We start from the raw sequence: 14,424 nt of genomic DNA on the forward strand, positions 1-14,424 counted from the left end.
TGGCGCACTTGCAGTAATAGTGTGTGATAGGGATTCCTGGGACGTCTCCAGGCAACCAGAACCTGACGCAACCTCCCAGCCCCTCCTCCGGCAGCTCTCTGCTCAGAAACAAGTGGACCGTGGAGCTGTTAGGGTGATGATATGAGAGAGAGAACAGACTGGAGATGCTCTTCACTGATGTGGCTGCTTGAACTACAAGTTGGACTACAGCAGGAGGATTCATACAAGGTAAACACAGTTTGAATTACAGTATTTCAGATGATGCTATACCCTGCAGCACAGTGCCAGAGGAGGTTCAAATGAAATGTCTGCTCGTGTGTAGAAAATCCTGAAATGAGAGCTATATCTGTATGTTGGCTTTTTGCTGAGAAAAACTTCTTAAATAAAGTGAGAAAAATTAGTAAACTTGACACTAACTTTACATGGCAGAACTCTAAATAAGGATCATTAAATTGTAGGCAATTGCTATTTTTACATACTGTAGCAATGTTTTTTTTGGTGGGGGGGGGTTCCACCCATAACAAATGATTGTGTGCATGTGTTTTTTTTCCATGATAACAACCCCATTAGCTATATGCAGACATGCAAAGTTTCAGGTTGCATTATATTATAATACTTACCTTTAGGTTATTGTGATTTGATTAAAGGCAGAAGGAATCATGTTTAATTTGAATTAATTTTAGCCCCCCCAAATGTGTTTTTTATTTAAATCCATCCAACATATACAATCAGGAAAAAAAACACACACCTGTTAATAGCTACTGATATCCAGCATGGGTTTTTTCTTCTTTCTTCTTAGGCTGTTAATGTGGAACATTTTGAACCACAGACTGTTTTATTAAGTTTCTGTTGCCATAACAAAGGAATCCAATATGCCACAGTAAGTGGGTGTTTACCTTTATGAATAGTGTAGTTGCCATTTGTCAGAAAAATCCAAATAAAACTTTAATCAAAGGGCCACTGACGCACCATGGCAAAAGAGCCGATTGTGCATGCAACATTTTCCATGTTTCTTATGACTTATTATTATTACACAAACAAACAAATCATGGCTGTCGCTGCCTCTTGCTCTGGTAAAAAAAAAAAAAACATAGGGCCACCCAGGTGCATGCTGGTCCTATACCTGCCTACCTATACATATATAACCACAGGTACCCACAGTGTTAATTCACAAGCAAAACAAAATACTAATCACGCAAAAACTACTAAATAAGAACATAATTAATGTAAACGAATAACTAGCAAAAGAAGATCATATCAGAAATGTAATCAGAATAAAGCAAACAATCAAACAATACCACTTATTATTAGTAAAACAACAAATGAATAGCTCCTACAAATAGCTTTTGGGTTAGGTTATCTATCCCTTTGAGGATAATGCTCATATTCTCATGTACTGTACTGTATATCAGAACATAATCAACCCTCCAGTTTGAAATTTAACACCTTTAATAAATGGAAATGAGGTAGTACGTCACTAAAAGCCTGATTAGTTATACTCTGCAGTTATGTAGACATGCCTGTATGTGCCAGATAAGAGAGCCAGACTTCTTAAGTTCTTAAGCCAGACCAGGTTTTGGCATCTCATAACACCACAAAATACATTTTATCGGTGTGGTAACGCTGCAACTGGATGTTGCCGAGCAATCAAATTCTGCTGCCTCGAAACCAAAGGAATGAAGGGGTAATGCTTGTTGAGACATTTGGATAATGACGATAAATGGTCTTTTTTTTTTTCCCCACCAAGATTTGTCAGTGTTTGTATTTGCCCCAGACTGAATTTGATATTCAGGAAATGTAAATGTCGGCTTCCTTAAGAGAAAGATTTCCTGCTGGTCTGTTCAGAAGTGTCTGGGTTCACCAAGCAGCCAACAAGAGGCTGGTTTGGGGTTATGATTTTAAACCGTTTATTTCTTTATAATTGTGATTGCAGCTCATTTTATAATATTATGCGTACGCACATTTTTCCCCCCATCTTTCTAAATCTCTTCGTTCTGCAGCTCCTTTTCACAATTTAAATCAATTCCTCACTGTACATACAGGGTCTTTACAAACTCTTTAAAAATGCATGCAGCATGGATTTTCCTCCTCCTTTATTGGTCTCTTGTAACAATGTGGTCTCCAGAGACACAGTGATTCCTTTAGAGAATAAGGAGAGTATCCATTCCTGGGCGTTCATACAGTAAGTCAGCTACTCTTCACAGTCAGAGGTCTATTTTACCTCGCAGAACAGCCAAGCCTATCATTAGATACACGGGGCAATGAATGACTTCACTACTGGTCTGCTGTGCCCATTATGGAATAACTGAGCACTAACCACTTATTGAGTGCTCGAAGACTTTGTAAGAGGACACTGGGCAGAAAAGTCTGCTTTTGCTGCCACTGTTATGAGCGTGTTTGCTATGGCTGCATTAAAGATTAAAGTCTTTCCTGTGGGCCTCTATAGACTCGCCAGCGTGTTTCTAAACTGCTAAGATTAAAAGAATACTGAGATTCGGAAGCCATATGTTGGTGTAAATTTGGACGTATAGCATGATAACAATGCAGGTTCCTTTAAAACTGTTATGTGATATGACTTTTTAGCCATGGTTTTATGGATGGCAATGTTAGTCCGTAGGTCGGTCCACCACTTTGGTCCAGACTAAAATGTGTCAACAACTGTTGGATGAATTGCCGTGAAATTTTGTACAGACATTCATGGTCACCAGATGTAGAATCCTACTAACTATAGTAATGTCCTGAATGTTCCTTTATAATGTTAGCACCGCCATGATGTTGACAAGTTGAATATCTTAATAAACTTTGGATGAATAGTGTGAAATTTGGTCACAATTTGGACATTCATGCCAATGTCCAATGTCCATGTCCAATACTTTGGTTATGACCAAATAACTTCAAAACTACTGATATTCCTACTTTGTATTTAGTACTAATTAGCAAATGATATCATGCTAACATACTAAACTAAGATGGTGACCATGGTTTAGGGCTGGTGCGATATGGAGAAAATCAATTATCACAATATTTTTGACCAATTACCTCAACATTGATATTGCGACGGCATTGTAGGGTTGACAATTGGTGCTTTCACAAAATATTTAGACAATGAGATTTTTGTTTTTTTATAAATAATCATCAGTAATGTGGATATAATGACTAAAGTGGGTAAAGGCTAATAATAGAACTGTCTGGTAAATTCAGAAAATTACATCATTTTACGGTAATGCAGCCTTTAAATCCAGGAAAAGACAACACTTATATGCAATATTGTGATATCCAAAAGTCGATATTTTGTGTTATATCACATGGCTGTTGATTAATGTGAGACAGACAAAATGCATATTGTTGAATTGTGTGGTTTTGTTTAAAAAAAAAAGGGTGTACACTACAGTAACTGATGCTACGTCCAATGAGGAGTACTTAAATATGCCGTAATTTTTTAAACGTATATTTGTTACATACATTTTTAGCTGTGAATAGAAGGGTTGCTGTAAAAGAGCAAGCCTATCCGCCAGTTGTCTGTCACAGGTTGGTTAAGGCAATAAGCCCTGAGGACAGCAGGTGGGAAATTGCTGATTCATTTACAGTGCCTGTGTCGTTGCTATGGAAACAGTTGGTTCCCTGTTAAATGAAAATCCTGAAGGTGTGTTCCCTCGGTGTGCTGATCTGTCATGTTATTTGATAAGTGAGAAGCCAAAAGCTCGATCTAAATCGTTATAGAACAGACACAACGTCCGTTCAGAACGGACAGAAAGTGCACAAACTTTCATTATACTTCATCATTTAATGTTTCTGAGATATGATCTAGCCGGTCATATAACTGAGCCTGACATGCCACACAGGTGTGCGGTGTAGTCTTGCTTCTCAGATGTAACATTCGTTTTGTCAGTTGGATGTGATTGTTGGTGGTATAGTCAGCAAATGTTTCATAACTTGCTTCTTCTCTCCTCTGCAGACCTAAAGACACTCTGTCTCCAAAACACAAATGGAGGTTTAAAGGAACTTTTTTAAGACTTTCTTGACAAATAAAGTGGACGCAGAAAGGACGGAAACCTACAACTATGGTCATTTATAACAACGAAAGAGACCACCAATGAAGAGCAGATATCTATTTTTTATTTTGACACATTTTTAAGGAGCTTTTTGTATTCAGCAGATTAATGATGGACACTCCCTCAGTTCCTCAGATTATTGTGGACAAGGCTAGAGTCCCGGAGGAGGCAGACTGTGAGGAAGACGTGGATTTGCCCGCAGACGACCATCTCATGAACTTGAAGGCCTTGACGGAGAAACTGAGGCTGGAGACCAGGAGACCTTCTTACCTGGAGTGGAAAGCCCGGCTCGAGGCGGAGAGCTTCAGAGGGTCCGGAACTGGAAAAGATCCGAACCAAGTGGAGCCGGAGGGGAAGGTAGTCGCCCCCAAAGAGACTGGAGTGAAGTCTGATGTGATTCAGTGCAAGTTGGCGTCGGGTGCACTGCAGGGATTCGAGAACATCGATGAAGCTCTCAGTTGGCTGAGGAGAGAACTGGTGAGACATTGCTTAAAATCTTTACAATATTCAAATTTATCATCTAACCTTCATTCACATTTCTAAGTTGAAGAGCCTTATAATTTAGCAGTTAAAGGCCAGAATAGAAAATAACTTCCTGCTACTTATAGCTAATTAGATTAACTATGCCCACAATGTCCAATTAGTGGCCAGAAGAGGCCCATTGACATTAGTGAGTGAGATCGATTGGGACTCAGACATTTTGTTACACACAGTTTCTGCAAGTGTAATCATTTTCACTCTGCTCAATTACTCTTCACATTCACCCACGGTTCATAAGCCTGGACTGAGCACGCAAAGAGGCACAGTCAGAGGCAGAATTGCACTCACACAGTATGTGGCCACGAACGTTTTGCACAGAGGGAGATGATTATGATGTTTGCACAGATGTTTGCACACAGACAGAGGACACGAAAACGATAAAATTGAGAGAGCTTATGATGGGAAACTTTGTTTGTGGATGTCCCACTGTGAGTTTTTGTTTGGAGATTTTGTTAAGACAATAAGGACTGCATGCGTGGACCTCCGGTGAATCTAGATCATGTGAACTTTGTGTAAATCGTTGTTGGAATCACACTTAGAGGTAAAACACAAAAAAAATGTGTATAATGGAATAGTTAGACATTTTTGGAAGTAAGCTTATTCGCTTTCTTTAGTGTTAGATGAGAAGATTGATCCCACTCTGTATGTCTGTACCAGTGGTCAACCTCCAGTTCTGAAAAGTGAAGCCAATGCCTTAAACTTGCATTGTCTCTAATAGCCAGCAGGGGGCGACTCCTCTGGTTGCAAAAAGAAGTCCAATTGTATAGAAGTCTATGAGAAAATGAGCCTACTTCTCACTTGATTTATTACCTCAGTAAACATTGCAAACATGAGTTTATGGTCTCAATCACTAGTTTCAAGTCTTCTTCAATACAGCATGATGTTCATTTAGTAAATTATTTCCGTCTCTCTCCACCAGACAGATATGCGCTTGCAGGACCAGCAGCTGGCGAGGCAGCTCATGCGGCTCCGCAGCGACATCAACAAGCTGAAGATCGAGCAGACGTGCCACCTGCATCGCCGGATGCTCAACGACGCCACCTTTGGCATGGAGGAGAGGGACGAGCTGTCGGACCTGCTGTGCGAATGCCCGGTCACCCCGGGGCTCGGCCTCTCGGCACCGCTGAGACTCATCGGCGTCACCAAGATGAACATTAACTCTCGGCGCTTCTCGCTCTGCTAGTGGCACTTCAGACAGAAAAATCCTTTTGACCACAATGTTGTGAGGATGTAACCCCTGTTTTACAGGCCCTATAATCAAAGAGAGAGATTTAGATAATGTATATTATTTAGAAAGAGTGTAATAGGTACATATATAGTGTTTTTTGCCGCAAAACTATACATGGCAGCTAAATACAGAAACCTCTCTGTCTTAAAACCGCAGCAGATTTTAGACCTTTAGGTCATCATGACTTGAAATAGAAGACTTGCCGTTTTTAAACTACAGTATAGAAATCTCAAACTTATTCCTATCCACTTTCTAAGCCGTATCAGTTATACTATTGCCAGTTATATTTCCATATACTTTGGTTGTTTGCTGGGTCTTTCGTGGTTTCTATCTACAAGCCAAGATTTAGCAAGCACAGATATTTAAATATATTCTCTCTGTATGATGTTTTCAGGTTTTCATTCCATGTCCTGCATCTTAATCTAAATGCTTTGTGCTTTTAAAAAAAGATGCCTTAATATTGATACGAAATGTACCCTACAGTATATAGACCAATGCATATTTGAGTTAGCGAGTAGTTGTATCAATTTAGCGAACATTGTTTTTTGTAGAATGTGATGAAATGATTTATTCTTTATAATGACTGTCATGTTGTACAGTAATTTGCTGCAGTTTGCTTCTCATAAGTAAAGATGTATTTAGCTTTCGGTTGGAGCTTTTGTCCTTTTTATGCTCTAATTGTTGAGTTCCAGCCAGGACGCAACCATTTGAGATGGCATTGTTAGTCTGGAACAAAAACATGGTTTAGTTTCATGGATAAACATTGAATTATAGATCACTGTGTTTACCAAATGACATGATTATGTGGATCTTGTTATGAGCCTTCTGTTATAATTGGATATATCATTGGAGGTAACCATTCCTTACTCATTTTCTTTGTGGGGGGGTTTGCATTTGAAATGTGAGCATATGAAATTTGAGTCAAGTATAGTCCCAATGCACAGACCGGGAAAAGGAGTTTCAGGGTTATGAACTGCCCCTCCTTGTGGCCCAGATATACTATAATACAGTCTGATCTCTCACACACACCACATCGAATTTGTTTCCCACAACAGTGGCAACAGCCTCTGAAATGACAAGGTTAACATTGGTGTCTGCACTGCTCAGACTGCTCCAACATTATACGATGAGCTTATTGGTCTTTGTCTCAGTTTGCAGTATCCTTTGAACAGCATAGCTTTCGAGGTGGGATATTAATTTGGGGAAAAGGTCCTTGTTTGCAGATTCCTTTTCATTTTGGATTAGGCTGTGAGAGCAGTGACTGTGAACCAAAACAGTAAAGATGCAGGACTTAAAACCAAAAACAATGAGCTGAAAGATGATAAAAAAAGATCTGTAGAACTGCAGTCGGGTGATAATTCTCCGTGAGTTCACCAGTCATCAATCATTAATATGAAAAATATATATTACAGCTGATTATAGTAATTGCAGAATGTTTCTACTTCGGCTTTATTCCTATAATGCTAAACCAAAACTCAAATGAATTAAAAGTTATTAAAGGGGACTTAGTATGCTTTTGTGCTTTTTCCATTTTCCTTTAGTTTGTTATATTGTTTTTTGTGCATGTAAAATGTCTGCAAAGTTACAAAGTCCACACCAAAGGGAGTTAGTCTCCCCCACAGAAACACTGCTTCTGAACTGCCTGAAACGCCTCGCTTGAAGTACCGCCTTTTATACAGTAACGTGGTGATGTCACAGAGTAACACATTTGCATAACGGCTAGTTTGGCACACCCTCAAACAAAGTTAGTTTAAGTGGAGCTGGAGCGGAGTCCGAAGAGTTTGGTTCGATTGACCAATCACAACAGAGCGGGCCAGCTGACCAATCAGAGCAGACTGGACCTTTATACGTGTTGACAATCTCATTTTATTCATTTTAACAGCCCTCGTCAGGTATTTTAATCTTTTTAAACGTCATAAAAGATTTCATAAAAAAAAAATATTTATAACGGTGAAATTTGTGACATAAAAAGAAAAATATCTAAACATTTCCCTTTTTTTTAAGGGACTCCTTGAAACATGTTTTTCTCGAGATACTGCATCCAAATGTGAATTTAAACATGTTTTCAAGATGCTGTATCTCTGACAGCGAAATACATTCATTCCCCGTTTAAAGCTGTTGTAATTCGTAGCTTAACAATTAACAATTTTCTTTCCTCACTACAATGATCTTCTCAGTGAAACAAGTAAACCATCTGATTCTTCTTCATGACGCATGATCACACAAGGTAATGGGGGGCACTACAGTCGTTGTCATGAAGATTATTGACAAACTCTTAATAAAGCAGCATGGGATCTTTTAATGACTTGATTAAACCAACTGATCTATTTAATAATTACTTGCTTCTAATGAGGCACTGCGATTCTGTTCTGTCTAAAAACTGGATTAAGAGGAGAATTTACAGGAGGCCAATTAGGAGTCCGCCAAGCATTGTGAGAAAGCAGAAAAACACGGTTCAATTACACCAAGACCACATCAAAAACAATCATTTACTCTCCTTCTGTACCAAAACAATGACGCGAAATTGTCAAGAATAATCCGCTTGTGTCACGAGAAGGAATTTGCTAGGTGAGATCATGGGCTTCTTGGTTATCTCATCCTTTTGTTCGAGGCAGACGGTGTCTCAAGCCAAAGTGGCTATTTGAACCGCAGGTGTAGCATTCCAGTCTGTACATGCACCTCTGCTCCATTCCCACAACAAACACGAGACAACCCATTCCAGTTCTGTACTTTTAAACTTACTGAGGAAAAATCATATAAAAGTAGATATGTGAAAGAAGTGTTGTAAAAGCCCGGTGAGTGGCTTTACAGACTGGAATGTGCTCCACTCAAACTGTCCTGCCAATTTCTCGTCCCTCACTCACAGAACTAATCCCTAACTTTGAGGGCGGCGTCCGGCACGATTACTTTGATGAAACTCAGACTGAAGTTCCGCAGCAGCTTAAGTGCATCCAAGCAAATGATCAGTCAGAGAGGATCATAATCAGGTTAAACCTTCACCTCTTGTGTCAGTTTTGGTGTATGAAAGTCAAACTAAAGCTGCAGTGGGTAGAGCTGGAGAAAATATGATTAAAAAAAGTATTTTTTTATAAAACGGTCACTATATTCTGACAGTAGTGCATGAGACAGGTAATCTGAAAAAAGTCCTCCAGTGCTCCTAACGGCATCTGCAAGATTTCAGAGACCGGAGGAAAACAACCAATCAGAGCCGAGCTCGAGTCTGCCACCTCTGAGCAGCTGTCATCACTCGCGAACTTCGATCAAACTAGGCTGCGCTGAGTCTGACAGTACACTACAAGATGTTTCTGAAAACATCTGAGGTGAGAAATAGACATTACAGTAACAGAATATTGATTCATATTTGATCAGCGCTGCCTAGTTTGATTGTTTGATCACAGTTTGCGAGGGATTGTCAGCTGCCTCTGTTGAATGAACAGCCAATAGGAACGCTCTCTCTCTGAAATGACCTGTGATTGGCCGAAGTCTCCTGTCACGGGTTAGATTTTTTTTAAACCTGTTAACAGAGCAATGGTGAGGTGCAGAAGTCTAGTTTTCTCTCAGAACACTTGGATTACAATATGCTGAAAGGTTATTATGGATTTTTCGCATATAATGCAGCAAACAGGTGTAAAGGATAATAACCATGTATTTGATGATGCTTGTAATTTTACAACAAAAAACAGACAATCAAGTGTAAAGTAGCTGTTATTTAATAACCATGATTTGCTCAACAACTGTAGTTACAGTTCATAATTACCTGTCTGTGTGTGACAGACAGTTGGCAGCAGTACTGCAGTGTAAAAGGCACAACGACAGATACATGTGATGTCACGAGACACAACAAGGTGACCTGCAGGAGAAGAACAAAAAAAATCATAAATTTACATCAGCCATAACTGGCTTTGTCAAAATACAGTCCCCAACTCAATCGCTTCAATTGAATGAGAATTTTGTTTTTACAGCATTTCCTTGGTCAGTTTGAGTAAAGACAAAAATATATATGAATGAGTAAACACTGATAACAAAAGGATAGTGTGAAAGAAAAGTGGTACACTTATTGAAAGTTTTATAGAAAAAGATGTTACACTCTCACAGCGACACACACACACACACACACACACACACACACACAATGTGAAATAAATGTTCTCCTGGTGGGTGAAGCTGATTGACCTATAGTAATACAAAAGCACAAACAAGTACAGCCTCAGTCTTAACCTTCTTAAACATGTACACAGTCCTCTGGTGGATCCTCCGGAGTCTTTGAGGGTATTCAAAAACAGACTCCGGAGATATTCGCTACATCGCTGACAGCCGCGGCAGATACTGCCAATAAATGAGTACAAAAATTAAAGAGACTTTTAAAAAATATATCAGAGGCTTTGAATCCCTCTGAAATGCAAAAGTAGCCAACTGACTGCATGTCGTCTACAGGGTCTGCATAAGTGCATTTGTTGACTTCATGTTTTTTGTGGTAACAGGTTGAGGTTTTTCCATGAGTGTGTAGGGAATATCGTATGGAGCGTCCCTCTTGATAATTAGAGGAAAATACAAAACTCTTAGGTCAGTGCTATAAGGACCACCTTCATCTGATCCGTTCAGCTCGTGCCCTACTGTTCATTTAAGGAAGCGGCTGCCGTTATGAGTCCTCCCTTTTTGTTTCACCGCGTCAGGGCGTCACTCCCTCCTGGTCCATACTGCAGCCGAGAGCTTCAATGTCGTTGCTGATGTCGGTGATCATGCGGTCCCACTCGTCTCCCTCGGAGGCCTCCTGGCCCTCGTCCGAGGCGGCGCTTCCTCCCGCCGCTCCGTTGCCGTTGGTGGTGGAATCGGAGGCGGAGCTGGCGGTGCGCCGGTAGCGGCCGAAGCTGTCCGTGATGATGCCTCGGCCGTCCTTCACGCCGATGGTCTCGAGGAAGTTCTCAAAGTGCTGGCTGTCCTTCTCTGGTATGAAGGGACGCAGGCCTGCAGGGGCACGTTATAATGCAATATGGTCATGAATTGTGTCAAAGACATCTGTCTTTTTAGCACATATTTTAAGATGAAGAAGATATTTTAAGTTTTTTTAATTTGTGGGGGAAACACAGTAGTCGTACCAAGTAGAAGGAACTTCCTGCTGTCCCCGTAGAGCTGTCGCAGGTTAATGCAGAACTCATGGATGGAGGCACCGTTGCGGTATTCATGGAGCAGGGTGGCAAACTGCTGGATCTCCTGTGATGATAGCTTTGTCCGCAGCTAGAAGGGGAAGAAAGAAAATATTGAAAAATCAAAAAGAAATTAATACAGCCTGAAAAAAAAATATTTTCAAGAAAAAAAGAAAACAGAGGGTGACATGGATCGTACTGTGGTCATGTAGTCCTGCAGCAGCTCTGCAGCGGTGGTGCTGAGCTCTCCTTCACTCGCCGTCTTTGTCTGAGGGGATGCTGGGGTGGATGCTGATGGAGAGTTTCCTTCTGCCTCCATAGACGCCTGGAAAGGACTGAGAGAAGAATGCAGAACTTGTAAGCGACGAGCAAAAGTAAAAAACGCTTTCAGAGATGTGTCAAATCTTTCTGGATTACTGTGCCCAATATAGAATCATTGAGGTTAAGACTTACAATGTGCTGGCTTCTGCTTCAAAGGGCTCCTTAACATCCACTTTGCTTGAAGAATCATCTGCAAAAATACAAAAAAGGTACATATTCAATATCTGACTCAAGTTCTGAAACTTCAGTAAGAACTCCACAGAGTAAAACAATATTATACTATATTACATTTAATCAAACATACATTTGTTAAGTACAATCATTTGTTTCATTAAGTTTGTTTTTCGTCTAGAGAGCGAGTTTGTTTTCCCCCTTACCACTGTATAGAGAGAGGTGTCTGGTAGGTGTAGTTGCTCCATCAAAAATGGCTCTGTCCAAGAAGTCGATGGTTGATTCTGTGTAAACGATCTGAAAGACCTGGCTGAGCAACAGACACAGCTCCTCTGCTGCTGCCTAAAACACAACAAACGAAAAGTCACGGGTACATTCAGAGTTACTAGCTCGCAGTCTTCTTCTTCCCTGAGACTTTGTTGGTGCAGTGCCAGCATATCTCGGCATGTTACTGCTACCTGTTGATCAGTGGAATAGTTTGACAACAGTGGTAGGACTGTGTATCGCGTTACCAGCGTGCGCCATCAACAATACATAGAAAAAATGCTTCATAGTGCTACTAGATCCAAAACTCCACAGGGATCCTTTAACAAACAGCACTGCAGGAATTTAAATTCAGTTTTAAGCAACTTCAGTACGTTCATTTGTTGTGCACCTTGGTTCAAAAGGCATTGTTCTTACCTGTTTAACCTAACTGCACTAAAGAAATAGATTTCCTTTTAGCATAGCCGCATAGATGCAAAATAATACCTTATTATCAACGGCCAGCACGAGCAGACAGCAGACTTCCACGAGCACAGCTCCACTCTCCGATAAGGAGCTCAGGGTCTGAGACTTGTTGAGATCAGGACACGAGCTGGGACAAGGAGAACCTCCCGACTCCTGGGCTGAAATGCACACAGTCAATTTGGATTATTCAAATGTTCGATTGTTGCCAATTTAACACATTTACATTGGACATTTTTTAATTATAGGATTATTTACTATTTTATTACTATTTGAGTTACCAAATAATTTCATATTATTGTTAGCTCCTCTCCCAGAAAGATGATAGTTATGCGCTTGTTTTTAATTGGAATTAACTTTATCAGATCTCTATTGTTCCTTGTTAATTAGCCTCAAGGACAACATCACCAAACAAAGAAGCAGAGGGAGCTGACAACATTGGCTACAACTTTAAAAAATGCGTTGCAACAAGACTGCAGGCATCTCCTGTCTAGATGATCACTGTATGAAGCTCCTGCTCCTCCTCCTCCTCTGTAATCTTACAACAATAGAACCCATATTACAACTTCATTCTAACATAACACTTACTGGAACCTTTTAATGTTTTGTTGCGTTACCTGTTTTGATCACCACGAGGTGCAAAGAGTCGTCCCTGATGTAGGAGACAGCAGCGATGTCATGGATGGGCACTCTCAGGATGATGTCCTCTCCGTCGCGCCATACGAGCTTTATGTTGTACGCCGACAAGCTCACCACTGCATCCTGCTCTGATGTCAGCTGGCCCGCCAACTGATGGGACTTCTGGGGATCACAGAGGAAAAACAATGCGGGTAATTATCCCCCTTATGATAGAAAGGATAAATATCTGACAACTTTAATATTCTAGTTCACCATGATTAAGTACAAGCTTTTATCAAGTGTATTCTCTCGTTGCAACTTAATTATTCAAGGGATTTAATTGAATATTATTAGTGATGTCAGTTATGTGAACAACAATCCAACTGAAAGAGAGAAACCAACTGATGGATCATGTTAAGTCAGATACGTACCCTCGCATTGTCAACGAGCTGCAGCACTTCTGTGCGACTTGATGGGTTCAAGTATCCTGGAACTGATGTCAGCTGCCCCAAATACTGGACAAGACAGAACATGCAAACACTTTTTTACTTTAGAGTTGTAAAAAAAAAAAAAAAAAAACGTAACCTCATATGTCATCATTTTCTCCTAAGTGAGTAGAGCTACAAATTTTTTTTTATATATGGGTAGGGGAGTTTATATCTCTGCTCGTCACACTCACTTTGACTTCCTTCTCAATATAGTCATTAAGCAGGATGTCAGGGTCGATACGGTGGTCGGGCTGAGAGAGTGAGAAGGTGTGGAGCGCCCTGCGCTCGGTGGCCTTCTCCTGGGCCTTCTTGTCTCTCCCCTTCTCTCCTTTCAGGAAGACTCGCTTGAACGGAGACACGATACCAGGCTGGTGAATAAAGACAAAGATAGTGAGGGTTGAGAAACTCAATTTGTGTGCAACATCTCAAAACCCTCTAAATTATTAACCATTTGGCATTATCTGTTTCTATGCAACAGTATATTATAAATGATCACAGGACTATTCATATCCAGTACATACATATGATGTAGTGTCAATGGGCTGGCAACTCAGTAAAGCAATTGCAAATGCAAGTTTAATGTCCCGCCCCAAAAGGAAGCCAAGCAGAAACTATATGAAACTTGTGTTGCCTGTGGTATTTATATGACTTGTAATTTCTGCTTCGCCCGACTGTGATGGCAGCTGCAGAGTAAGATACAGCAGATGTACAGCCCTCCCTGTTACCCAAATACGTGTTGCTCAAATGTCAACAACAGCATGTGCACAAGGAAGCTCTGCATTTTTGCAATGGAAGTGAGTGTAAAACATGATGGAGGATCACATCTTAACATCTAAATCGTGAACATCAACAAGCAGCTGCCACAGATGTGTTACAAGAGAAAAATGTTTTCCTTCTTTTCTTAAATATGTTTCTGTATCTACTTTAGAACCGCTTCATTGCTTTGCTTGCAAATTGTTAAAAAACATCAAATGATAGAGGCTAATTCTTTAGCTCTTGTATGACCTGGCAAAATAAGTGGGCGTAACTAAAACCTTGATCAATTTTGTCCGTAGTTTTATGCATAATACAAACATTTCAAAAGTACGTTTCTATATTCAAAGCATTTCGAAAAAGCCTACCTCGTTCTCCATGAA

General features: G+C 40.3%; 2 protein-coding genes across 3 annotated transcripts in view; one reads left to right on the forward strand and one right to left on the reverse strand.

Moving 5' to 3' along the window:
- Positions 1 to 93: 93 nt before the first annotated feature.
- On the forward strand, positions 94 to 6,986 carry LOC141755741 (protein FAM167A-like). Its single transcript, XM_074614903.1, has 3 exons — positions 94 to 228; positions 3,956 to 4,529; positions 5,512 to 6,986. The coding sequence occupies exons 2-3, from the start codon at positions 4,161 to 4,163 to the stop codon at positions 5,773 to 5,775; spliced, it is 633 nt and encodes a 210-aa protein (XP_074471004.1). The 5' UTR covers positions 94 to 228; positions 3,956 to 4,160; the 3' UTR covers positions 5,776 to 6,986.
- Positions 6,987 to 9,768: 2,782 nt separating this feature from the next.
- Positions 9,769 to 14,424, reverse strand: part of ccm2 (CCM2 scaffold protein) — a 9,943-nt gene continuing 5,287 nt past the window's right edge. The window contains exons 1-10 of one of the 2 annotated variants that reach the window (XM_074614901.1): positions 14,410 to 14,424; positions 13,480 to 13,656; positions 13,232 to 13,315; positions 12,800 to 12,983; positions 12,207 to 12,343; positions 11,663 to 11,798; positions 11,418 to 11,475; positions 11,164 to 11,299; positions 10,917 to 11,055; positions 9,769 to 10,785 (exon numbers count right to left, since the gene is read on the reverse strand). The exon at positions 14,410 to 14,424 is cut by the window's right edge and continues 252 nt beyond it. In XM_074614901.1, the coding sequence (XP_074471002.1) occupies positions 10,490 to 10,785; positions 10,917 to 11,055; positions 11,164 to 11,299; positions 11,418 to 11,475; positions 11,663 to 11,798; positions 12,207 to 12,343; positions 12,800 to 12,983; positions 13,232 to 13,315; positions 13,480 to 13,656; positions 14,410 to 14,421 (1,359 nt within the window). In that variant the 5' untranslated portion in view covers positions 14,422 to 14,424 and the 3' untranslated portion in view covers positions 9,769 to 10,489. The remainder of the gene's footprint in view (positions 10,786 to 10,916; positions 11,056 to 11,163; positions 11,300 to 11,417; positions 11,476 to 11,662; positions 11,799 to 12,206; positions 12,344 to 12,799; positions 12,984 to 13,231; positions 13,316 to 13,479; positions 13,657 to 14,409) is intronic. The other variant, XM_074614899.1, reaches the window with a different exon arrangement.

The sequence above is a fragment of the Sebastes fasciatus genome, chromosome 18 (assembly GCF_043250625.1).
Source record: "Sebastes fasciatus isolate fSebFas1 chromosome 18, fSebFas1.pri, whole genome shotgun sequence".
Taxonomy (NCBI): Eukaryota; Metazoa; Chordata; class Actinopteri; order Perciformes; family Sebastidae; genus Sebastes; species Sebastes fasciatus.